The sequence below is a fragment of the Grammomys surdaster genome, unplaced genomic scaffold, assembly GCF_004785775.1.
Source record: "Grammomys surdaster isolate TR1022 unplaced genomic scaffold, NIH_TR_1.0 373, whole genome shotgun sequence".
NCBI lineage: Eukaryota > Metazoa > Chordata > Mammalia > Rodentia > Muridae > Grammomys > Grammomys surdaster.
This window is the reverse complement of record NW_021604792.1, coordinates 7,176,950-7,204,242: the sequence shown is the minus strand read 5'-3', so window position 1 is coordinate 7,204,242 and position 27,293 is coordinate 7,176,950. Positions and strand designations below refer to the sequence as shown.

The 27,293-nt window shown below is 44.7% G+C and overlaps 1 protein-coding gene across 1 annotated transcript in view; it reads left to right on the top strand.

Moving 5' to 3' along the window:
* Etv6 (ETS variant 6) overlaps positions 1-27,293 on the top strand; it is a 237,403-nt gene that overhangs the window by 160,388 nt on the left and 49,722 nt on the right. Inside the window, exon 3 of the mRNA XM_028780996.1 lies at positions 26,388-26,552. Coding sequence (XP_028636829.1) covers positions 26,388-26,552 — 165 coding nt within the window. The remainder of the gene's footprint in view (positions 1-26,387; positions 26,553-27,293) is intronic.

Sequence of the window (27,293 nt, the reverse complement as noted above, 5' to 3'; positions counted from 1 at the left end):
GTGTCTTGAGATTCTAGCTCAGAAGATCCGATCTCACAACATGTTAAGACTATCACACATCACAATTCGTGAGGAAGCGCCATGTCAGATTTTCTTCTCTGTCTGAAAGTGGTTTGAGTACATCTTTAAGAACAGCCTACAACCTCCAGAAGATTTGAAGTTTTTTTTTTTTCTTTGCTGCTGCTTTCATTGACTTACAATAGAATTCAGGATTTGGGTAGACACCTCGGGTCATCCAGGCTATTGACGTTGCACGGTGCAAGCATGCCACTGGTCATGGCTGATGGATGTCCCACATCTGCAAGGCACTGCCAGGGACACTGAGCCCTTCCCCACGCAGACTTTGCTGTTCTAAGCACCGGTTTTCAGAAAGTTTGTGTTGAAACAGTGCTCTTCCACAGCAGTGGCGTAGCAAACGGTGGCTCTTCCTCGTTCTCTTCCTCTGTGGCTTTTTCCAGCTCTGGCCATTTCCTGGAAATTGTTTCTGAAAGACAGTCCACCTCATCTCTCTTATACTGTCGGGATATCTGTATTATCAGTCATGTTTAGGATCCAACTAAAAACCAAGAAATACTCTATTTATATAAAAAGAAAGTTTGGCAATCAATGGGGAAGGGAGAGGCCTCTTAGCCTCGGCCAGTGATAATTCCAAGAAGCTGTGCCTTTTTTAACATTTTATGGTGACCCTACTATCCAAAGAATTTGCTTACCTGTCTACCTAAAAAGTTTCCATAGAAACCTGCTGTCTTCAAAATATTCCCAGCTCTTCCTTTAGTGCCTACATTTCTACCATAAGAAGTTCATTATTGGACGTGAATTTTATTTAAGGGATAGGGGCTCAGAGATGACTCACTCAGTAAAGCACCTGCCTTATAAGCCCAAGGACCTAAGACTATCACCAGACCCCAAATATAAACCAAACTGAAAAAAACACTAGGCTGGGTAATGCACACCTTTCAGCTCTGGGAAGGCAGACAGTTGGGTCCATGGCTGGCCAGACTAGCCTACTCTAAACTCAAGGCAGTAAGAAGACACTGTCTCAAGAAACAAGGTAGGTGGAACCTGAGAAGCAGGACCTGAGGTTGTCCTTCACCTCCACACTGACATTGGCACACATCACGTGCTCACATGCAGTGTGTACACACGCTCACACACTTAATACATATAGACACACACACACACAGAGCAAGGACCAAGGACATAGCTTATTAGGCTATTGGTAGTCATTGCATTAGAACATTAATCATTTTTAGATCCTTTCCTGGAAGTTCATTTTAATGGACATAGGCGGAAGGAGAAATGGGGCTCTGTAGATCAAGGGAACTCCTTGGGCTCTGGGGAGGGAAATGTTGGATAGGAAAAAAGAAAAGAGAACATTTCAGAGTTCCAGGTAGGAACAACACCAAGCAGCACAGACTGATTTTTTCCTCACAGTCCTGTGAGTTCACATGTATTTTTACATATAATGAAATAAAGACAGACAAAGTGACTTGGGATTGAAAACAGAGCTACCTAATCCAGACCTCTTATTCCCTGATGCCAGGTGCTGTCCTTGAGAAAAGGGCAGGGAACTGGAAAGCTGAGATGCAATTGCCTCCGTCAGAACTTTGCATAAGGCTGACCCTGTCTGAAAGTCTCATTTTGCAATCACCCATGTGGAGCTAGAAGAATCTAATGCTAACTCATTTTGAGTTTGGCTTTCTTCTTACATAAAATTTATGTAACATCACAAACTAGTTTACATGGAATACGATACTTGTTTATAAAGAGCCACTTGTTCAGAATATTTTTAGCGGTCCCCCCCCCATTGTTATGGATACTTTCCCGGCTGTCTAGAAAAACTGGGCTATGTCCACACTCTGTTCAGAGGCTTGCACAATGCTCACATGACCATCTGAAAGCAGGTGATGTCCTTTCCTTCAAAGTCCTCACACTATTATAGGTCTGAGATGTCGGCGAAGTCAGGATACTCACAGGTCTATCTACGAGATGATTAAAAAAAAAATCTTAAGTTTTTCCCCAATTAAGTTACTTAAGCCAACCTGGCAAAGCCATTTTACACTCTTCTTCCCCACTTACTACCTTACTGGGGTTGTTTGCTGCCTCTTGCTCTTGATGCTTTGTGGGGGACACTCAGAGGTAAAGGGGTGGCTTTATAAATGTGGGTGTCTTCTCTCTTTCTTTCCTTCAGTGTTCTTTCCCGGCTACCACAGAAACCACACTTTCTACTGAGTACACATTCCTGGGACTGGAACAAAAGGCTCCTGTGAGCCGAAAAGCAGCAGGAAGGGTGTAGCAAAAAGCCAGAAGATTTAGAGGGTTTCATTTCTTCCTTGCTGGGGGCTATATTGTGTTTGGATGCAGTTTGGAAGCTGCTTCACCACCACAGGGGAAACTGAAATGAGCCCTAAAGCTTCACAGGGACCCCTCTGATCTTTATCCTCCTAACATAGTAACTTCCTGCCACTGGAGTGTCAGAGCATCTCCCAGTACTCAGAAGGCCCAGGAAACCAGCCGTGAGGCCTCAGACCAAGGAAGGGGGATCCCTGTTAGTGAGGTTCCTCTGAGCCTCAGCTTACTTGGATGGCCTTTGCTTTGCTGAGTATCTCCTTTCTTCGGCCTGTTCGTGACAGCAGAGCCAACAACCATGGGAACCTGCCCTCCAGGGACAGTACACTTCATTGTTATAGGCGAGAACCAGGAAATCGGAATTTTCCATCCTTCCTATTGAAGAGAATTAGATTCCACAGAGAAAGTAACAGCTTTAAAAAGAAACACACACGCGTGCGCGCGCACACCCAGGTCCCTCTGCACTGAGCTGGCAAACCTTCTTCCCTGCCCGGTAGTTCCAGACACTATGAACCAGGGGTTGGCCATGCTGCTGATCTCCTGCGTTTTCAGTAGCAAGTTAATGTGGCCATGACTCAGAATTATAGGGCCCCAGATGCCAGAGAAGTGAACTAACTTCTTTTTGGCCCACAGTGGACTCATAGGCAACAAAATAGGTTTCATGTTGTAATGAAGCAGCGTAGAAACTCCATCCTCGGTGGCTCCCAAGCTGTGTGTTGTCTGCCCACTTCACTGCATGCTGGGTTGTTCTCTCCAACCCATCCTCCCTCCGAGCCAAGAACCCAAAAGCCAGCCCAAGCCATTTGCAAACAGCACTGGTGAACTTAGCTTTGAAAACGATAGGCTTGTCCAGGGTGCGTATTGTATCTCGAGCTTGGGACTAGCTGGGGAAACCTTCTACTCCATTTAAGGAGAGCCTGGATGGCTAGTGGGTGGGGCCTTGAGCCCAGGATTAACAACAGTAATACAGAGAAATGCGTGTAGAAAGGGCAAACTTGATCTTGAAGAACAGATTGCAGTTATTATGTAACACCTTCCTTCCAAGGACTACCAAGAACTTCCCTGCAGATTTCACCCAGTTCTCACGCAGCATGAATTATTTCCCAGAAATGATTTAGGCTCTTTTGGAAAATGCATTGATTCTTTTAACCGTCATGATCCCACTTACAGTAAAACCACTATTATCTGATTTTCTGAGTTGTAAAGCTATTATTAACGGGCACATTATATATTTTACCAGTACAGTGACAGCTGATGTGTGTGATGGTGACCCCAAAGTTCTTTAAGACCCTCAATTGCCCACTCATGAATCAAAGGAAGATTGAAAGTGTATTCAATCGAGTATTTTCATGTTAAGAGTCTTGTTATATTCAAATACTCTCTAAAAAACTACAAGTGTGTGCCCGCTGTGATTTTCTGTGGCTGCACCAATTCAGAATGTCCTACCCATTCTTGCTTGGTCCTATAATTGAACCCTTATTTAAAAAATATACCTTTTCCATAGTAGGGTCAAAAGGACAAATGATTTGATCTCAAATCTGAAGGAGAACCAGTTTACCTTGATTTTTAGGTTTATTCTTAATTTTGTTTGTGTGTGCATGAGCCTCTCTCTCTCTCTCTCTCTTTCTCTCTCTCTCTCTCTCTCTCTCTCTGTGTGTGTGTGTGTGTGTGTGTGTGTGTGTGTGTGTGTGTGTGTGCAGCACAGAGATCAGAAGAGGTCAGATCCGAGATCTGGAGTTAAAATTGATTGTGAACCACCCAGCGTAGAAGCTGGCAACCAAGCATGAGTCCTGCTAAAAGCCATCTCTCCAGCCTCCAAAATCTACCCTCTCAAGTGTTGTTGCAGGTTTAAGTGGCATAAACATATTTGCCGAAGTATGAGACAGATCACTCCAAGCATTTGCTACTCTCATTCTTTGAGACCTTAGCCCAATGTATGAGTGCTGAGTTCTGCCTGGGTTTGACACTGTTACCCCAAAGCTATTGTAGTTTAGCATCTGCCTGTCACTAAGAGCCTGCTGTGGTGTAGAATCCTCATAGTTAGTGGCTCAGGTCTTTGTGTTTTCATTGTGATCAATCCCTCTCCCTCCCCTTACATGATTGCCTAAGGGATTAAGACAAAAAACACACCAAAAGGAAATACTGCGAGCAGAGTCTACCACTCCCATGCCACATGATGAAGGCATCAAGCCTTCATAGGAAGCACAGATCAAACTGCCATCCAAGGAGATAGCTGTGACTCCGTTGCATAGACCTGGGATGGCTTCTGCACTCTGTGCTCAGAAATCTAAGCGCTTAAGCCAACAGGATCCTACAGGAGAAAGAAGCCAAGACCTAGAGAAACAGAAATGGGTGTGCCTTCCTCTCTCCTGGTTCATCAGTCTCCACAGCTGGCTGGAGAAGTCAAGCCATGCCACAGACTAAGATACCTGCCTATCACTCACTGGTGTTTTATAGTAATTTCAAAGAACCATCATGTTCCTTCATTTGATGCAAGGTTTCTATCCTGTATCCAATGTTCCTCAACAGGAAGGGACTGCCTTTTATGGTGACTGGTTCCCAGTGTCTAGTTGTAAACAGGGTAATTGCCTCTGGAGCATCCTCTTGAAGGACACAGACCCTTGGTGTCACCTCTGGCTTAGAAGTCTTGTATGTTTGCCGGGCCCTGAACTAAAAGCTGGCCCGACTTCTTACTCATTAGGTGACTTTACAGGAAGTCACTTAGCTCCTCCCCTTCCTGTTCCTTACCAGGAAATAAGAATAATCTTGTCCATTCCACTTCCTCTCCTGGCTAATGTGAAGCCAGCTGAGATCAGATATGTGAATGCTTGTGATTTGAGTCTAAGGACTATATCCAGGAGAAGGGTCTGGTATGTATAGGGACTTGTGTGTGACAGCTATGTAAACTAATTTCCCCTGATAGTCTGATGCCTAGCCAATTTGTAAGGCAGATTTCTAGAAAAAATACATGGCAGGTATAAGGCGTGTTCAGTTCTAATATTCAAAGAGGGGCTGAGGAGACCACTCAGCAGGTGATGACCGCTCAGCCCTTTCCCCAGGCCTGGTAACCTGAGTCCAGTCCCTGGGACTTACATGGTAGAAACAGAGAACTAATTACTGCAAGTGTTCTCTGACCTCCCCTTGCAGGTCATGGACTTTGAATCCTCCTGCTTCAGCCTCCTCCCAAGAAGCTGGTATTACAGGCATGCTGCCACCATACCTGGTTACTCGCTGAACAGTTCTTTGACACTTTTCAGTGGCTGCACTAGTCCTGATCAGCCACTCGCCAACTTCAAGTGCCCAGGCCCTTACTGAGACCTGTCCCTTGCTTTAGTTATGTTTCTCTTGTTTTGATAGAACGCCACGACCCAAAGCAACTTGAGGAAGAAAGGGTTTACTTAGTGTCCACATTACAGTCCATCGTCAGGGGAAGCCAACGTAAGAACTTAAGGCAGAAACCTGGAGGCGGGAGCTGAAGCAGAGACTGTAATGGAACATAGCTTACTGGCTTGCTCCTTGTGCTTTCTTATATTACCCAGGACCACCTGCCCATTAGTGGACTGGATTCTCTCACATCAAACACAAGTCAAGAAAATAACCTCCAGATTTGCCTATAAGCAATCTGATGTAGGCGTTCTCAGTTGAAGCTCTTCTTCCCAGTTGACCTTAGCTTGTGTCCAGTTGACAAAATCCAGCCAGCACAGGGGCATAAACAGTGTTATATTTGATGCTGCTTGCCTGGTCAGATAAATTACTAACGCACGACGGCTTCAACACATTGTTCTAGAAATTATGCAAGTGCTCTGGAAACAAGGCAGGGAAAAAGACATCACTGAGAAGGCTTCTTAAAGGTGATTTCAGTTATAGTGAGGGCTGGGGAGGGCTGTTGTTAAGAATGCATGATGTACAAGTATGAAGACCTGAGTTCAGGTCCCCAGAAGCACATAATAAGGCTGGACATGGACATGGCCATGTGGCTGTAACCCCAAAGCCCAGAGCCCAGAGCCCTTGTACTTATCCCACAGGCAAGTGTATGCATGTAATCACACATGTGCACTTCCACACATACCACGTTGAAGGGATATGTTTCAGCAGGCAGAGGTGTAGGAGAAGCCAGGTAGATGATAAAGAGCTGGGGGAAGATCTAGAAAGGTGTCTGGAGGGATCAGGATAGAACTTCTCAGGTCTCTTTAAGGAACATAACTTTTAGCCAGGGATGTGGCACATGCCTTTAATCTTAGATTCTTGACAGTCTACTATAAGAGGACCATAAGCCTGGACAACTTATTAAAACTATCTCAAAATAAAATTTTAAAAAGGCTCAGGAATGTAGCTCAGTAGTAGAGCCCTTTCCTGACATGCATAAGGCCCTGGGTTCAATCCTCAGCACCACAAATAATAAAGATTAAAAGGCTGATTTTATTCAGTAGTAGCCATGAAGTTTTCTAACCAAAAGAACAAAAGGATTGATTCCTAAAGACTTCTCAGGACGACACCGTGTGTTCTCTTTGAATATTTGGCATGGATCTAGTTTTATGCTAACTATAGTATAGCATCTCTGAGTCTGAAAATCACTTCCACAAGAGTATAGATATGTCTAACAGAGAGATGACTGACAAGATGCTTCCCACAAGTGGCCCTGGGAGTACTCAAGCCTTGGGGTTCCCTGACAAGTTACCCCACTCCCTGTAGTTATTTACATGAAGACACCATGTTTTCTATCCCATCAGTCCGTCCCACCAGGCTCTCTGCACATTCCAGCTAGCCTCGCTGCCTGCCAGTGGTCAGCTGGCTCTCCCCAGCTCTCTCCTCGGCCTTGGCCCATCTTACTGCCTCCTCTGTCTCAGTGGAAGTGGGCTTTGCTACCTGAACCCGGAGGGCCTTCTCCTGAGTTTCCCCACAGCAGCCTCCCCCGTTGCCTACCCTCATTCTCCCACTGTAGTCAGTCTTTTCATTTGCACCTAGCTCTCTCCATCTTCCAAGAAACCCGTCTGGATTCCATGGTGTCCTTTGCTGTCACACACAGCCACACATCTCTGCTTTCCTCATTTCCCACTCAATCCTCAGGCAGACCTAACTGTATCCTCTGCTGACTCCAGTCACCAGAGGCTAAATTCACAGGACATGCATACCCAGTTCCTCCTCCTCTTGACGCTCCTCTCTGACTCCTGCCTGCAGTTTACTCTGCCTTGACATATAACTCCACTCTCCTCTGACTTGTCTCCTGCTATCTTGTTCTTCCAGAATATATCTTTTATAGATAGCTCACTCTCTAAATGTTTTCTTGGGAAAGACACATCTATTATAATGGCCTCAGCAATCAGTATGATGGAGACAACCAAAACTGAATGTATCTATGACTCAGGTCTTTCTAGGCAGGTACATACACTAACAGGACTGCCTTCTTTACCGGATGTTCCACAGTCAACAAAAAAGGACAAATCTTTCCACATCCCTTCCCCCAACCCCCACAGCCTGGCATGGAAGAGTCTAGAATACTCTAGAAGCCTGGGTCCTGTCATCAGCTGCTTCCTCCCCACTGAGTTACTCGCCCGCTGTCATCTCCTCTTCCACTGTGGTACCTCGACTCCACCCTTTCTTCGTTCCTTCTGTTTCAGTTCATGTTAACAAAGTCTGTCATCTCTGTTTCTGTGGGAGCCTCTTAGCTGCTCTCCTCCTTGCAGCAGCCTTGCCCCTGGTGTGATTCATTCTCCCCTGCGCAGCTGGGACGATCCTTTGAAACAATATCTGATTATGTCACTCCCTTGTTTAACACCCGTCAGTGACTCCAAATCCCCTTAGGATAAAGTCTGAACTCAGGACAGCAGACAAGGCTCTTGTTAATAATGGCCACTGTATCTCAAGTGCTCAGTCCATGCCAGGTTCTGTTTTGCTCTGAGAGCTTTACACATAGCCCATCCTGCTTAGTGCCCACAGCTCCCTGATGAAGGTCAGTTATTGTCCCGATTTTATGATTGAGGAAACTGAAGCCCACATGAGCGTGTACCTTGCCAAATGTCATGCAGCTAGCCAGCCAGTTGAAGGAACCACGTTTTAACCCCCAGAACATCTGGCTTGGGATCTCACTCCTGACCACTGTGCTACACTGCCTCCTTTGTATGGGATAATTTCTCATTCATTCAGAAATATTTGTGGAGTCCCTGAGGTGAGCCAGAAACTGTAGCAGCAGAATCTGTCTGCATTCTGGTGAAGAATTATAAACAGGAGACAGCTCAGTAGGTAAAGTACTTGCTGTACAGCATCTGTACACACATGAGGATCTGAGTTTATGTCTCTAGCACCCATGACTGGTAGTGGGTGAGAGAAAATGAAAGCAGAGACAGACAGACAGACCCCTACGGTTCACCAGCCAGTCAGGCTCAGGAGAGACCTTGTCTCTAAGGTGAGTGATGGTGACTAACAAAGAAAACCTGATATCTAACTGACTCCACACACGTGTGCATGTGCACCCCTACACACACACGCACATGCACACACACACACACAATAAATAAATAAATAAATAAATAAATAACCAAACAGTAGTAGAACTATTAGAAAGAGAAATTAATAGAACAAGTAATAGAATAAGAGAAAGAGCTGGGCGGTGGTGGCGAACACCTTTAATCCCAGCACTTGGGAGGCAGAGGGAGGCGGATTTCTGAGTTCAAGGCCAGCCTGGTCTACCGAGTGAGTTCCAGGACAGCCAGGACTACACAGAGAAACCCTTTCTCGAAAAACCAAAAAAAAAAAAAAAAAAAAAGAATAGGAGAAGGAGAAGATAGACTGGCTGTTTTGTATGGAAAGTTAAGAAGAACTTAAAGGAAGTGAGACAGTCCCAAAGGAGCCATAGTACGAAGACCCTGGGATAGGACTCTGTCTCTAGTGGGCATCAGTAGAACCAGAGCAGGAAGAGGCAGGTAGGAGGAGGGGTGGGGTCAGGGTGTGTCAGGCTGCAATCATTTGACATGAACTCTGAGTGACAGAGGAGCAGTACCTATGCACACGGGCCTCTCTGCAGCTCTCTTGAGAACAGACTACATAGGAACATTGACGGAAGCTGGGGGTGAGTTTGGGACCAGTATGGAAACAGCGGGAATGAAGGAAGCTGTTGGATCTGGATGCAGCGTAAAGGCAGAGTCAACAGCACTCGCCAACAGACTGGAAAGGCACGTAGCAGAGAGTAGAAGGTTGCCTTAAAACAAGGGGTCCTTGGCCATTGACAGCATGAGCTTGGCCTTCTCTGAGACTGGGAGCCAGGGGTGAGGGTGAGTACTGTCTAGATGTACGTTTGAGATAGATGATGTTCAAGGCACTGTAGCATCAACACGGAGACGTCACCTCCCACCCTACCCTTTCTAAACACATGCTCACACGCCTTGTGTGACAGCTGTGTCATACTGCTTGGTTTTCCCAAACTGCCTGTGCCTGCCAAGCTGTCACCCTGTCCTTCCTTTCAGAGGCTACCCTGCCCCGGTTCTGATGCAGACTTGTAAATGTCTCTCTCCATGTTCCCGGTTTCCCAGCCAGACTGGCTATCATTCTCTTTGAGACTCCCCTCACCTAACCCAAGGCCCAGAGCACCATGTTAGATGTTGGATGGAGGGCCTGAGGAGCCATTGAAGGGAACCGTGGGTAGATGAACGAACGCTGTGCAGTTAGACCACACTGTGTTCAGCTGGTGATGGTGGGAATTCCCCTGGACTGTCGCCAGGTGGGATGAACACTCCGCTGAACTGAAAGAAACAGCAGATGTTAGAAGTCTGTGCGCTAATCCTGCCCTGTGCATCATCAGAACACCACTGTCTGAGTCCCCTTCCCCGAATGCTGGTACCCCAGCTTCCCACCCCAGCCCTGGCTCCCGGTTTGGTTCATCTCTGGCAGTAGTAAGCATGTTCTCTTTCCTTTGTACGTCCAGGTGTGTAGGGGAAATTTTGATTTTAAAACCGGAAGAGCGTTTAGCACAATGACACGCTGCAAGCCTGCTTTCCACAGGCCCCTGGGTCTGCCAAAACGATCAGGCCTCATTATTTAGGAAGCTGCCTCAGCCAGACATTACTAATTCGGATGCCTATTCGGACAAATGAGCAATGAATCGCAAAGTGCTTTTGTCAGTGAATTGTAAGTGAAGGGGTGGGGTCAGGGGAGAGTGATAGAATGTTTGGCTTTTGCCTCATTTCCAGAAAGGACAGACATTTCTTCCTGGAAGCTGCACTTGGCAGCAGGCTTGGGGAATGGGAAAGATTTATTTCCTTCTGCCAAAGCTCAATAATTCAGCTTGAGTATTTCAAATCAATACATTTCTTGCAAAGTTTCCAAGGACCATGTTCTTTTTTTTTTAAGACATTTTAAAAAAAAATTATTAATAGGACACGATTCTTCAGTGATAAGACTGGCAGGTCAAGGGTGAGTCTGGTCTTCCAGAGACAGAAGTCTAATGAGAAAGCAGAGGTGAAGGGGAAGAGCCAGACTGGGAAGAGGGAGAGCAGGGTTGGGGCTGACAAGCCAGTAGGGTACCTGCAGGCCCTGCTGTTTATCACTTCACTGGATTTGTGGGACTGCTTCAGAGAACAGCTGCTGTGGGGAGCCTCCAAAGCCTCTGTGCAAAGCTGGTGACTGAAACTCCCTGGTATCTGAGGCTGTGGCTTGTCACACATGGCTTCCTGAGGAAGAATCACTCACAGAGGTCCTCACCATCATTTAGGACTGCTGAGGTGTCCAGCCCACAGCCTGCATGAGTCAGATTCTGGTGAAATTTTCAGATGTCTACAGCTCTGGCATGGAAGGACAGTGACAGGGTCTACTGGGCCCTTGTTGCTTTAGAAATTTCTTCTGATGGGAGAGTTTGTGTTCACTGAAATCGGTCCTTAGTAGTCCTGTATCCTGGGGTTTTCAGTGCTATGCCCCGGGGTCATGTGCTTGGTGTACATTATATCTGACTCCTGTCTACTTATCCTGCCTCTGTTCCTCAGGATGGAGGTTCCTTTGCTCTGGGCCACACAAGTGTGGCCTGAAAGCCCTCAGATTAGTTACTATATTTCTTTTGCTTACTGTCAAAAAATCCAGCAGTGGTTTACCAATGGGTGAAAGAAACTTAGCATTTGTCTAGTTAGACTCCAGAGATGTGCAGTCCTTTCACATAGAAAGTATTATGGGGTAGTCTGGGATGATGACAGTATAATTCTCTCAAGTTCCTATAAGAACACGGTGACTTGATAGCAAGACAAAAACCCAGGGATAATACTTAAAACTAGGTAACAAGGTGTCCCTGGAGCTGGGGGTGGGGGGAGAGTTGATAAACCTTGGGACAAAGAAAAACCCAAAATAACCAAGAAGTTGTCACCATGGAAGAATGGCTCAATTCAGCAGTCCTGTAAGTGGCCTCTGAGGCTCGGGAAGATGCTGGATTCTCAGTGGCTGGCTACCACCTTCTCTGCCTATAGCCTCAGAGAAGGAGAGACTTGGGAAAGAACTCGCCAAAGAAAACAGAACCAAGCGATTTCAGAATGCTAGCTGCCATGTTTGAGTAGAAGAGTAAGCTAGGTAAAGTTGAAAGTAAGTTAATTCCTAACAACCCAGAAAGATTAACTTTGTTTTAAAGAAAAAAAAAGGGGGGGTGCAGTAGAAAAAATGGAGACTCAAACTCACTTTATAAGACTGAAACGTGAGGCACAGGGTAGCACTTCATAAGACAACGTGCATTCCAGGGCAACTGAAACAGTCCACGGCAGCCGTATGCAACCATGTGAGCACAGACATTATGAAAGTCATATAAAACTTGGGAGGGGGTATCGGGAATAGTGTTAAGTCAGAGGTAGAAAAACTCAGAGATGAAGTAACAAAACTTGGGAAAGAATCAACAGGAAAATCGCTTCAGAAAGTAAGCTAGTAAGAATGCGCACAGATGGATACAGAAGAACAGGTTTTGAAGAGTCATGGAAAATGCAAATGAAAGGCGTCTTTTTTTAATAAAATAAGAAGGAAGCAACAAAACTAATAACTCAAGAGAAAGTGACAAATGTTGAATAAAGGCAAAGAGATTTCACCATGTGGGTAAAGGGATCCTGTGCGAAGAAATCCAAAGCAAGCCCAGTCCTGCAGAACACTTTAGTCTGGATGTGGCCACACCCCCGGTCCTCTGTGTTTCCTTATAGGGATACTTGATACTGGGCACTGGAGTTGTGGTCACTGCAGAACCCTCGTGACCTCATCTCAAGATCCTTAAATGATGTCTGCAAAGATGTTTCTCATAAAAGGTCTCATGCACAGGCTCCAAGGGTTACGGAGTGAGTGTATCTTTGGGGACCATTTGATCATTGATAACCTCCATGCTCGCTCGTAGGTCACAGAAACAGAGTGGAAGTGGAATTTGCAGTTTTTTTTCTGAGTCAGATGGTGGTAGGTCCTAGAGTTTCTGTCAAGTTAGCCATGCTTATTTAGAAGTAGGAGTGGACGGCGTGCTTTGGTAAACAGCAGGTGGTGAGAGACCTTGTCAGAGCAGAGGCCACAGAAAGGCCTTTTGCACAATGTGAATGAACCACCGGTTACTTGCCGCCCATTCGATTGGGAGCTCTCACAGGTTCTCACCTCCAGGCTCCAAGGACAGGGATCACTTTTCAGAACTCACAGTATTCTTATCTATAAAATAGGCATGGCAGCTCATACCTGTCATCCCAGAACTTGGCAGATAGAGGCAGGAGGATCGGGTATTCAAGGTCATCCTTACCCATAGTAAGTTCGAGGCCAGCCTGAACTCCAAGAGAGGAACGATAAACTCCATGTGACAACAGGCAGGCAGTGAATCTAGGTGTCCCCTACCATTCAGCCATCTAGCTGCACAGAGTGTACCCCACCCTCTGGCCTCTAGGGAGTCCACCTTGATACTCTGGGTCTGCCAGTATTCCTTGAGACTCTTCTTGCTGCCTAACAAAACAAAGCATGAGTTGATTAATGTCTTTTTATCTTATCAGCTCCCTCTCCCACAGGACTCCTCCAACCTTTATCACAAGCTATAAATGATGTAGAATCCCAGATGAGAGCCAGGAGAGAAAGGTGTTCTGTATAAGTCGGAGCCTCCCAGCTCCCTTCTGGCCCCTGAGCCCCAGGAGAATGGGGCTTGTCTTTCTCATTTTCCTATCACTGTATACAAGTCTTTAGCCAAGGGCACCAGCAGCCTTCACAACTCTCATGCTGAAGAACAAAAACTAGGGAAAGAAAAGATTCTTCCTCCCGTGCATCTGTGAGTAAAGAAGGAATGGGTTCAGGGACAGAGAAGTTGGTCTCATATGCACATGCCAGAAAGTGTAACACGAACGTCTTTAAATAGAAGTTGCTGGTCCAAATGTGATTTTTTTTTTTTCATAAGGCATCAGCGTCAGCAATGCCGTTAAAATTACCCCATCCTGCTTGTGATGTCTGTCTTGCGGCCCTCAGATGCTGAGTTAGCACTGGCTGCCTGGCCTTTCAGAGGACACTCAATTCCACAGCAGAGGGCGGCCAACCTTTGAAAACACATGGAGAGAGTCACTGTCACCTGGAGTCAGGAGGAGGAATAGAACGTCTGAGGTCCATGGAGTTTTTGTTGAAAGTTAGAAACCCGTTTCATCCTTTACCCCACCCCCTCTCTCTCCTTGTCCTCGAATGTCACCACCTCTGGGATTCTGTGATGTCCGGCACTGTCTCCATCTTGAGAAGAGGCAGCTTGCTGTCTCTAAATTCCTAAGGATAAAGAACAACCCAGGAGGGAAGTGAAGGGGCAGCTGGGCCACACAAAGGCCAGCTTCTCTCCCATTCCAATGATTGGATCTCTCCTGTCCCATCCAGAATGAGAATGAAGGTCACTCTTGTTGCTCTCTGTAAATGAATGTCTGTAGATCGTGGCTATAGCCAGACAAGAGACCGTCTGTATGTGGCTTAAATGGGCAAAAGGGAAAGAAAAACTGGTCATTCAGTCAATTCAAGCAGCCCCTGTCAATCATCTCTATGATGCAGAGCCCACAGATCCAGAACTTTGCATTCATGTTCCCGGTATACGCACTCATTGAATCTGTCTGAAAAACACACTGACTTCTAGTAGCTACTTATTCTAGTAGTTGTCTTATTTTTCTTTTCAGTCCTACAGTTGAACTCATTGTTGACATAAGTATTGGTAAAGTTGGTAAATTAAAATATATCTCCTCCCAAATACAGGAAATTTTGCCTCTTGGCTTTTGAAGCTTCTCTCTCTCTCTCTCTCTCTCTCTGTCTCTGTCTCTGTCTCTGTCTTCATTCCTAGTCACTCTAACACAGTGCTCATAGACTAAAATAAGATAATAATGATGAATCCTTACTAATATGCATACCGAGCTTCAGTGGGTTAGCAAGGTCTTCTAACATTCCCAGGGAAAGGACACCCTCCCTCACCCCTGCCAAGTACCTCTTACTCTTTTATCTTGCCTTGATGTCTGTGTGAAAAGTGGGCATGCTTTCTGATTCCATATTCTATTTTCCTCCCCTTAATTTGGGATAATATGTTTATTTCTCTTTCAAACCTAGTTTGCTTTTACATTCTATCACAAGTCAGCAGGTAGAATCGTTTGTATACAAGATACTGAAAAGCCAGCCGTAAATTGATTTTCCAGTGACCCACCAATCAACCCCAGTGGTATACAGTATTAAAAGTGGGCACTTGTCCCTATGTGTACCTTTCAAAGGAAAGCTAATGGATGACCTGAATTCACTGACAGATCTTTACCTCCAAAAGTCCAGGAGATGAGTGGAATTGCTCAGGTCGGTCCACACTTTCTGAGATCAGCATGGAATCTCCTCATCATGTCTTTGTTAGGAGACTGACGTGAAACATTGAGGTTTCCTCAAGAAATTCTTGTGTTCGCTTTGATTTTTAAAACATATTGTCCCATGGTATCTGTAGAGCATGCATTCCAGGACACATGCTGACACTCAGCTAGGACCCTCAAGTCCCTTTTGTAATGGGATAGTGTTTGCCTATAACCGACATTCCACCATATACTTCAAGTCACTAGATTGCCTACAAAACCTAAGGCTATGGACAAGTCTTCTTAGATCATTACTCTCTATGGCTTACAGAATGAAGACAAGATAAATTGTGAAAGTTTAGTATAGTTAATGCACTTGCTTTGTTGTTATTTGGGGGTGATTTTATATACTATATATTATACATATATATTATACTGATATATCATATACATAATGTAATTTTATTATGTATATGGAATATATGTATATATAGTAATTATATATATGATATATATGTTGGTTGAATTGTACATGTGGAGCCTATTGGTATCTATTGTATTTAACTATTAGTTTAATTACTGAATTTTAAAAAAAAGCCTTTATGTTTCGCACCTAAGGCAGGCACACACTGTTACCTAGACCTTTCTTCTCCCTTCTCTTGTCTGCTCTTGACAGTCTCAATATCTCCTACTGTCCCAGTGGGTACATCGGAGTCTTTGTCTCCCCTCACTCCCTTAGGTGCTACAGTGATGTCAGAGTTCAGCCAGGGCATGTCACAGCTTATGGAGCTGTTGCTCTACCTTCCTGGGCTCCAGAAAGCTGCTGAATACATTGCTGTCTCCTATAGATGTGTGCCAAAGCTCAGACACTCAGCTGTCTAGTCTGTGTCCTACAAAAGCACTAATAATGCACAGAGCACACCCTACATACTGGAATTACTGTGTGTCATACTTGAATTTGTGTTAGGAAGTAGAATGGCATGTTAAATATAATTTTATTAATTTCTTGAGAATTTTACACATGCATACAATGTATTTTGATTATACTCATCCCCTCATCCTCCCCCAACTCCTCCAAGATTGACCCTTTCCTGACATAGCTTGCCTTTCTCTTGGTTCTAGGTTCATTGTAACATTGGAAAAGTCCCTCAACCCCTCTCAGCTTCAGTTTCTTCTGTAAATACAGATGTGTAAATACAGAACTAGCTTCATAGAGTAGTTACTGAGATAACAGGAACATAGGAGCATTTGGTGGTATACTTAACTTCACAGGTTTGATTGAAGGAATCCAACTCGCCAGGCCACAGCAGGAACATCCGATGGTGGTGGTGCCTGGGCTGGAAGAGGGTGGTTGTGTGACTTTAAATGAGAAGACAAGATGCAAACACCTTTACATTAGATTGGGGGTTGATCACAGACTGTAAAATTCTTTTTTTAAAAAAAGATTTATTTATGTATATGAGTACACTGTCGCTGTCTTCTGACACACCAGAAGAAGGCATTGGATCCCATTGCAGATGGTTATGAGCCGCCATGTGTTCTCTGGTTAAGAGCAGTCAATGCTCTTAACTGCTGAGCCATCCCTCCAGCCCCAGACTGTAATATTCTACCAGGGTCTAATTTGGTCAGCAAATGAGTTTAGGGAGATTATAGGTATATGGATATATTAACTTCATTTCCACTGCAGTGATAACATACCCTGACCAAAAGTACCATGGAGGAGGGAAAGGGTTTATTTTACTCACAAATGCAAATGATAGTCTATTATTTTGGGTAAATCGGATCAGGAACTCAAGCAGCCAGTCACATCACAGCTATAGTCAAGCCCAAAGAAAAAATAAACACACCCTTGTTTGCTTGCCCTTGGCTAGCTTTCTCCTCTCTTATGCTGGTCAGGACTCTGCCTAGGGAATGGTGCTGCCCACAGTGACTGGATCTTCCTACCTCAACAATCAAGACAACTCCCTATAGACACATCCACAAACCAACCTGATCTACACGATTCCTTATGAAGACTCTTTTTCAGGTGATTTTATATTATGTAAAGTTGACATTTAAGACAAACCAGCACAAAGCGTAAGAGTTACTTATAGGAGCAGGGATGACTCTACATCATGGAACAGCCCATCCCAGTTTCACTGATAACTTACCAAAGCTGCAACACTATGGCATATGACTTGTAGGCAGTTCAGCTGCTGAGCTAGTCTTTTTCCTTTCCAGTAGTTTAGTGCTTTTGTTTGTTACTTGTAGCATGGGACTGGAGATCCTTGTTGATTTCAGGAACTTCCTGAGACTGTGTTGTTTACTTCCTGAAGCTCATGGACTGTTGGGAGCTGACTCCTAGCCGAAAGTGGCTGTCATTTTTGCAGCCATCTCGAGCCATATACCCTGACAAGAGACTTATTTTCAACAGCCCGAAACAGCTGAGCACACTCTGATAAACATCTTGTTTTTCTCAGATATCTTGTTTTTCTGTTTAGTGCTGCCAGCTGCAAGGCGCACGTGGTCTCCTCACTGCTAGCTAGGCACATGATATCCACGCTGCAAGGCACATGACATAGTGCCTTCAGCTGTGCTTGTCCACAAGGGCAAGGCACGTGGTAAAGGATATAAATACCCAGGATTTCCTTTCAATAAAGGAGACTTGATCAGACCCTCTGTCTTGTCTCCATTCTTTGTCCCTCCATCCCCACTCTCTCTCTTGCTAGACCCTGACCCGTGGACTGGAGCAGCAGAACGGGCCGTTACAAAGTGTCCCCCAAACGTGGGGCAGAACGGGCAGTTACAGTGGACCTCCCCCCTCATTTCTGAAAAGAATGTTTTAATTCAGAAGAAGTTGATACACAATAGAGTAGCCAGCACAGAGTGGGTCATCTAGCAGTAGGATCTTCAATTGTATGCAAGGGCCTCTGTGTTCTGAGTGCTGTGTACGCATCACTGAGAAGTCACACACACATACACACACCGTTACATGCATTTACATTTTCCTCTTAGCACATGTACCTGATAACTGGAAGTTTTATCTGTCTAAAGGTAGGAGAGACAAGGAGAGGCTCTGTCCTTTGACTCAAGTCTGACAGACATCGGCTGGCAAAAGTAGAAGTGATGGGGACTTCTGCTGAGGATGGAAACATGAACTTAAAATCGAGGAAATAAGACAGCTAGAGGTATTTTCTTGACATAATTAGAAATTTTTAAACTTCAGAGGGAAACTCCCTAGGATCCCCTGAACCAAAATGCTACAACACAGCTCAGGAAAAGCTGGAGTGTTCTCAAAATAGAGATGCTGACTTAGCAAATTGCACGTGGTTAACAAAAAAAAAGATGGCAAAACAACAACCCAGATCATCAGATACAACTGTATAGGGAATAGGCCCTGATGAGCTTCCTTTCCTTTTTCCTTTTTCCTTTTTCCTTTTTCCTTTTTCCTTTTTCCTTTTTCCTTTTTCCTTTTTCCTTTCCTTTCCTTTCTTTCCTTCCTTCTTTCGAGACTGTATCACATACAGCTCAGACTATTCTGTCTTCATATCCTGTGTACTGGGATCTCAGGAGTGTACCACCTCATCCAGCTTCTAAACTTCAACAGAACATTAGATCTTATGGAAATGTAATAATTCCCATGGAGCATGGTGATGCATTCTTGTAATCCTAGCTGCTCAGGAGGCTGTAGCAGGAAGATCTGGAGTTCAAAACCAGCCTGGGCAATTTAGTAAGACTGTGCCCTATCCCAGAGAATGATACTTAATACAAAAAGTAAAAGAGGCAGTAAATATGTAAATGTCACCTATAATTCTACTGAGTGACAGTTGCTATTAATATTTTTATATTTTATAAAACATCTGTGCATTATTTGAGAGTTTATAAGTATACGCACTATTCTGGTTTTCAATATGAATGTGTATTCTTTCTGAATATTGTTATCAATGGCATCACTTTATCACAGATGTTGTCAGTAAATGACTGCTCCCTTTTTAATGTTCTGCTTTCTACTATTAAAAATAACACTTGATATTAAAAAAAAAACTAACATCTTTGTGCATGAATTTTCCTGCGTTCATAGCTATTTCACTAAGGTAGATTCTCAGAAGTTGACATTCACCAAGCTCTTAAAATATCACCGAATTGTGTGCCAGCATGGTATGCCAGCTTCTCCTCCACAGTCTTATATCAGTCTAATGAGCTCCAACTTTTAAAAAGCTGTGTAGTGGGTAATAAAACAAGTTTCTGAAAAGAAAAACAATCAAGAAGAATAGTCATAGGTCTAAAATATTAAGACAAGGTGAGCTGCAGATAACTTCAGACAGCAGTGGACAAAGTTGGGAACGCCTTAGGGGAAAACCTGTTATTGGCCTGCTATGGCTTACATGGGGGTAACACCAACACAGACAAAGAGAAAACAGTGCTATTAACCTCTGACTCTTCCCTTTCATCCATCAAGGAGAATAGCCATCAGGCAGAGCGCTCAAGATGCGTAGACTTGTTGTGAGAGCAAAGCAGAATTCTATGTAGCCCAGACTGTCAAGCTAGAGATCTCTACAGGAAGATCAGGTATCCCAGCAGTGCACCTTGGGGCAGTGGGAAGAGGAAGAGATAGGAACCATGTTGATCTAATGTGAGGAGTAGATAGGAAGGAAAAGCGTGTACACAAACCAAAGCAGTGAGGCCAATGGGACCCTGGGTGCCGTTCAGGACAGTCAGACCTGTGTGTGTCAACACAGAGGAGCAAGTTATCCTCATGGGGCCAGACACCGGTCCCTCTCTATCCTTAGTAAAATTGCTGGAAGTTTTATACTTGTTATATTTCTGCACTTTGGAAAAGCATTCCATCTTATTGATGAAATGTGTAGATGGGTTGATAGCTAAGAAGTTAATTGGAGGGGACCTAGTGTGTCACTAGCATCTCAGGCCTCACCTGGTCAACACTTTCACTGACCCATGGGGATGATGGATGCCTATCAAAGCTTTGTAATATGGATGGTAGTAGAAAGAGATCTGTATGTGGGTGGCATGCAGCACTCAGGAGTGATGAAATCAACTATCAATGGACACACATTCTTATTGACGCATGTTATTCCTAACACCAGGTTTGTATGTGTAAGCAAAGGTGTCACCATTAATGTAACCATAGACCACAGAGGTGGATTCTTAGGAAATGCTTACTTACTCTGTACCAAATACTGGTTTTCCGTGTTACTAAAAATGATAAACATGTCATTTGTGGCTCTGGTACTTTGTAATCGGAAATTATTCCATATATTTCAGTCAGGACAAGTAGAGGCACAGAGAGGCTAAGTAACTTGTACAAGTTCACACAGGTAGAAAATAGAAGTTCCACATTGGTGCGTTGAGCTACATCATCCCCGTGAAACTTTTACTAAGTTGTTAATGTACCTTTTCATGTTCTACCAAATAGTCACATAGAGAGAGGCAGGTGTGTATAATATTGTGAGCTTTGATTGTATCAGACCACTTGGTTCCTGCGTTGACTCTTCCATTTCCTGGTTATGTGACTTTTTCGAAGTAGTCACTGATCATTATTGTCTTAAGGGGTTAAGGGAATTATGGGAATGGCATATAGAGAGCGTCTCCTGACCTGCAGTAGGTGCTTGCTTGCGTTTGCTGTTATTATTAATCTATTTGAGAATGAGTATGGCGTATGTGGATAGTGAGACTGGAGAGCCAACAGTACAGGCACTACCTCTTCCGGTTCTGTGGGCTGTCATGGTCTCAACCTGCTAAAGCAAGAACCAGAGTCATCATTATGGTTTGGTTAAGTGTCACTACCTGTCTGCTTCCTTGTCATTAAGCTGTATCGTTCAGGCAGGTAAAGACTCGAGTCATACTCTCATGCTGTCTTGGGAGTAGAGGCCAAACAGAGAGTAGAGGACACAGATGCACAGGACTCTGGAAACTGTAGTTCTGGGCTGCTTGTTCTACGGTAGGATGACCAAGCGATCAAGGAATTAGTCACTGGACATGACTGGGTCAAGGGTCATAAAGTTGCTGTCATTGACTCAAGAGATGAGGTCACGTGGATCCCTGGTGTAGGTTGACCAGGCGTGGTATGGTTAGCTTTTCCAAGCCTTGGTTTCCTAATCAGTCATGGGGACTAGGGTTGAGTCAGAGCATCTCTGTGGCATCCGCCTCTCGAATTCTGGACTCTGCCTTCCAGTGCATGGAATCCAGAACAAATTCCTGTAAATATGAAGAGTTTGACATGAAAGGATATTTTCATCGAGGGCTAAAAGTGTTGAAAGGCCTTGAGCTGGGAGCTGGGGTTTGGCTCAGCAATAGAACACTTGCTGAACTTGTATGAGGCCCTGGGTTCTAGTGCAAACACACACACACACACACACACACAAATTAAAGGAACTTGAGCATAATAATGCTCAAACAATGTCTACCACTCCGATCCCTCCATTTCCTCTGTGTTAAACTGTTAGACTGAAATGAGAACCCAGCCAACTGCAGGACTCCTGTGAGTTAGGAGAGATAACACGAGGAACAGCTAAGGACTTTTAATGGGGCAAGCTGTTAGGTTTAGCATCGCCATGGCTGGCTGACAACTTTGCAAAGAATTAGAACAGAACAGTAATCTCCCTTCCATGACTCAGAAGAGCCTTAGAAGAATCTTAGGATCATGATCACGAATGTGGAGTGGTTTTGTAGAAAAAGAAATAGCACCCTGGCTGTCTGTATTGTTTGGTATTCGAGGTTCAAATTCAATAGTGCGTGCTGGCTATGTTAAACCACGCAGGAACTCGTTGATTTCATACTCTAAGCCCCATATTTTACAGACGGAGCCACTGAGCCACAGAGAAATGAGGTGGGCTGCGTAGAATCCCATGCTCATTAGCGGCTTATGCAGGAAGGAAATCCCCGCTCCTGACTCCCTGTCAGCTTTCATCATCAGTTTAAGCATAACTCAGAAAGTCGAGCATGAGGTCAGGATGCCCTGATGAATGCGGTGGCCCTGTTTGAACATGGAATTGAAGAAATCATGAGAATTTAAGAGTCTGGGTGTATCACTGAAGGGTGTGTGTGAGCCCATGAACTTGACTGGACCTCTTTAGGAAAGAAGGGAGTGAGAGTCTGAGTGATTTTTCTCATTCATAGCAATTCAGTCCCTCCATACAAAATGCTTGCCATGATGAATGCTAGTCATAGTTAAATGGTTCTCACGGAACACTGGTATACAGAGGGAAATATCGTAAGAATCTCTCTCTCTCTCTCTCTCTCTCTCTCTCTCTCTCTCTCTCTCTCTCTCTCTGTGTGTGTGTGTGTGTGTGTGTGTGTGTGTCTACCCTCCCTCTCTTTCCCTCCCTTCCCTTTCTTCCCTCTCTCCTTCCTAATCATTAACATATATATTCTTTCTTTGTGGAGTCAAATTGCCAGAACTGACTAGGAAACAAATCCTCCTCCACAGCCCTCCCTTCTCAAGCAGCCTTGGACCCACCCACAGCTGGGAGTTGGGCAGAGAGTCAAGAGCAAGTGTCGCTGAGCAGCCTGTGAAAACAGCTCTTTCTTCCCAGACACATTCAAAGTCCCACCTGCCCCTCCCTCCTCTTCCTAGCCATAAATCTGTCTCCCTGAGATCTGCAGAATTTTTTTTTCTATCTTCAATCTGCTGATAACTTGCCTGGGCCAAGGATCTCAGTGTTGGGTGGGAAGGAGTCGGTTTCCTCCGTCTTTTTAAACGCCAGTCTTAATTCTGCGTGTGGATGGAAAGTGCCTGGGTAAGAAAACAGAATCTGGAATCAGACTGCTGGGATTCAGATCGCAGCTCTACTTGTTGCTCTCACCGTACAAGCGTGGGGTGCATCCCTTAGATGCATCAGGTCTCCATCTTCTAGCTTGTGCCTCCGCCTCAAATGTTAGATGAGCATGCAGGTACATGAGCGGATGCTCCTGAAGTGCTTTGGACAGCACTAAGTGCACAGAAATACTTCATAAATGACTGTATAGTCAAATTATCTCCATCATGTCAAAGTTACCTCCAGGTACCAGTTCTATCCCATCGGATACCTACCTCAACATAGGGGCTTCAGAGCCCTTGAAGGAAGTATGCTCATTATTCTCGGTTAAAATTCCAAAGCACGGACTGGAGAGTTGGCCCAGTGGTTAAGAGCACTGACTGCTCTTCCAGAAGTCCTGAGTTCAATTCCCAGCAACCACATGGTGGCTCACAACTATCTGTCATGGGATCTGATGCCCTCTTCTGTTGTGTCTGAAGTGAGCTACAGTGCACTCACATATATAAAATAAATAAATTTGCCGGGCGGTGGTGGCGCACGCCTTTAATCCCAGCACTTGGGAGGCAGAGACAGGCGGATTTCTGAGTTCGAGGCCGGCCTGGTCTACAGAGTAAGTTCCAGGACAGCCAGGGCTGCACAGAAAAACTCTGTCTCAAAAAAAAAAAAAAAAAAAAAAAAACAAACAAAAAAAAATTCCAAAGTACACGCTATGCCCCAGCCTTTTTATATCGTTGAATTAAAAGGAGAAATAGCAGAGGGATTTGACATGCAACATCACAATGTAGCAGGCCTCTCTCTCTGGCTCAGTGAGCTGTCCACCTTCTCCTTATGCTAATCGAAGTGCAGTCAAGCTGAGAGATTTACTGAGTGTCCTGGAGCAGGTAGCTTGCAGCGTCAGGGTCATTGTTGTTTAGCTGCCAAGTGCTCTCTGTAACCTGCCGTCCGGCTGTACACGTGCCCAGTGCCTCCTTGTGGGCTCCTGGTAAGGGGGTTTCCACATCGCTGTGGCCTTGGTTGCTTCAAGGCTGAGCTGTGGGAGAGATTAATGGGAAGCGAGAAGAGAAACTGTTATTCTTACCCAGCAGTGTTGTTGGGAGCATATGACTCTTCTTGTATTTAGGGAAAAGATTACTCATGAGGATTTTCTTCCATCGAACATAAAGAACCTCAAATTACTGTTTGTGTCCCCCGCCCCCTTCTCACCCACCTCTCTGTTTTAGTTTGTCCTCGGTAGAAACGTCAGCGTTTAACTTTCATTTCCCCTCCTAGGCAGGCTTCAGTTCTGTATTTACTTTGACACCTCAACATGCTGCCCCAGACCATTTTCCTGCACTGCCTAGAAGCTCTCTGCTCAAGCTCTCTGGCCACTAGGTGCTTTCCTGTGGCCAGCCTGATTGGAACCTCCACCCATCCCTGAGAGAATTATCCTCCCACTTACCCAGTAACTTCTTAAATCACAGATTGGCGTGCTGATCTTGTTCCAAGTGTACACTCTCGAGAGTAAGAAATAAAGTAGAAGGTTTTCCCAAGCTAGCCTGCCGCTATTCTTTTTGTGACCATAAACCATTTTGAATGGCCATTGCCTTCTGGCCCGTCAAGACCCAAACACAGAACCTCAAATCCTTAGTGGTCTTGTTCCCTTCTCAAGGTTATAAAGTGGTCACATACTATACTCACTACCCCATAATCCTACTTGTTTGATTATGTGTGAAAAAAATTCCCATTATATTTAAAAGCCACAAAAACACCCTCAAATGCTTGGGATTTGGATTGGCACGGTTGGTTTTGGTTTCATGGTAGTGAGGATTGAACTTTGACCCTCACCCATGCTACTACTGAGCAATATCGCCAGGCCTCTTTTGACTTGAGACGGGGTCTCACTAGGTTGCCAGGCTGGCCTTGAGCTCACTGTGTAGCCCAGGCAGCCCATCCATGACCTTGCATTATTGTTAAGTAGCTGTGTTACCAGGCCCAGCCAATTAACTGACTGTGAGAGATCTTCCATGAACTTAGAAGAAACTGACTTCTGCTCTTCAAAACCGTTTTTTTTTTTTTTTTTTTTTTCTGCACAGGAGCCTTTTAGAAGGCTCTGAGATAAGGCTCAGAGCCTGGCGTGTTCTCCCTGGGATCTGAGGCCATGGTTCCCCCCTCTCGGCAGCCTATTCAGGGATCATCTAGTTCAAAAAGCAGTTTTCTTCCAGGATTGAGCTGAAGAGCACATTTGAAAGACATGTACCACATTCCCTCCGAAGTCCAAGTAGTTCTCCTGAGAGACTGAAGCCCACGTGTGCAAACATTGGTCCCACTGAGCTCTCTTGATTCTGGGACTTCGGGGGATAAAGCCTGACAGACTTCTCCCTGTCAGGATTCAAGTTGCAAATGATTATCAAAGACCCCCGCCTCCGAAGAGCTTTCACTCATAACTGTGTGCTGCAACTTGTAACAACCCTGAGCATACTGTAAATGACTTTTAAAAGTATTTACTAACTTATTGACGGACAAGCCAGGCATGTATTAATATATTATTTAAAGTATATTTTTAAAAGATATGTGTGAACCACAGTAGTGTTCTGTGTGCTTCTACAAACCTCTTCAATGTCCAGGTTAATAGAAGATGCCTGGATTCACATCTCTTTTTCTGTATTCAGGCTGTTGTGATATCTCAGGTCTGTAGCTTCTAGAACATTCTGTATGTGTTCATGAGAGAATAAGAGTAAAAGAAAAAAAATAATGTTGCTATTGTTGTGAAAGAGTTTTTGCTGTAGATAACACGCAGAGGTCTTGGGAAACCTCTGGGTTCCCATAGTCACACTTTGAGAGTGATTGTTCTAATCACTTGAAGGATGTATCAGAACTGCCCGTAGCAGCAAAGTAAAAATAAACATACAGACTCCCTGCCTCAGAGACCCAGCCTGAACCACCCAGTTGGTGGCCTGTTGGTGTCCCACTTTGAATCCATCTGCAAGTCAAATAGAAAAGGCAAGGGCTTCCTGTGTTACCCCCCTGGCCTCTTTTGCCAGAGGCTAGCCTGCCACTTCCCAGAGGCTGAGTAAATGACTCTTCCTGGAAAAAGTTTCAGGATGCTTCATCACTTGGCAGCTCTGGGGAGGGGCAAGGTCAGCTCTGGAACACCCCCATTTCAAAGCTCCGAGTCTAAGGTCTCCAGTTAAATGCATTGAGATTTGTCAAGATTCCAGGCCTCTTTGGGTACCCCACCCCACCCCCGGGGCCACTTTTGAGGCAACCTGAAAGTAATACAGCCTCAGAGCAGAGCTCTAAGACCTATCATCCCTGAAACACATGGAAAGAGGGTTCCCCTCATTTTACCTCTAAGTAAAACGTTAATGCAACACTACACTTAAGCACTCAACACTTAAGTACTTACAAACCTGGCTGGGCCTTGGAACTCAACCCAAGGGCACTTGAGACAGAGAGTCTCCGTTTTGTTAATTATTCTGAGACCTTTCCCCCTTTGTCCCAACCATGTAGCTGACAAGATCTTTTCTCTCTGCCCTGTGTTGTCCGACAGGTTTGCAGCCGATTTACTGGAGCAGAGATGACGTAGCCCAGTGGCTCAAGTGGGCAGAAAATGAGTTTTCTTTAAGGCCCATTGAGAGCAACACATTTGAAATGAATGGCAAGGCCCTCCTGCTGCTGACCAAAGAGGATTTCCGCTACCGATCTCCTCATTCAGGTGAGAGAGTCTGGTTCTGGCATAGGCTCAGCATTGAAATTTGGCTGATCTTTTCCAGACTCATCGAAACCCATGAGACCCTCACAAAAGTTCTCATGGGAACACAGACTGACATTGTAAGAAAGGAAAGATCTACTGGCATTGGCCAGTGTACGGGAAAGAGATTTCCAGATCAAAGAGACTGTTACTTTAGAAGTCACTCACCTGTGCCCTGTCGCTGAAACGTTAAGGGGTCTAGTGTCCAATCAAATAACAAATGACAATAATCGAATAAGAAAGAAAAGAGTTTGGGCATTGCCAATACCTTGACAGAATCATTTTATCTAGTCCTTGAGCTGTTAAATAGTTGCCCCATTAAATGGATCCGGGGTGATTAAAATTCAGAGACACGTTTGATTACTGGACTTGGAAGGACCAATTAATAAAGGAGAACAAACACGGTTCACTTTGTATTCACTCTTATTTAGAGTCACTGCACGCATAGCATTCAGGTAGAGGAGATTTATGTGTCCATTATTTTATATGAACAAAATCAGTCAGGTCATTATCATCTTAATTCATACTATGCTCACTAGACCTGTTTAAAAATAATAAGAAACACACTTTCAAGGTTCCTTTGATTCAGTTAAAAATACATTGGCCAACTGGCGTTATGATATACACTGTAATCTTAGCACTCAGAAGCCTGAGGCAGAGGGATCATGAGTAGTTCACTGAACTACATCTTGAGGCCCTTTCTCC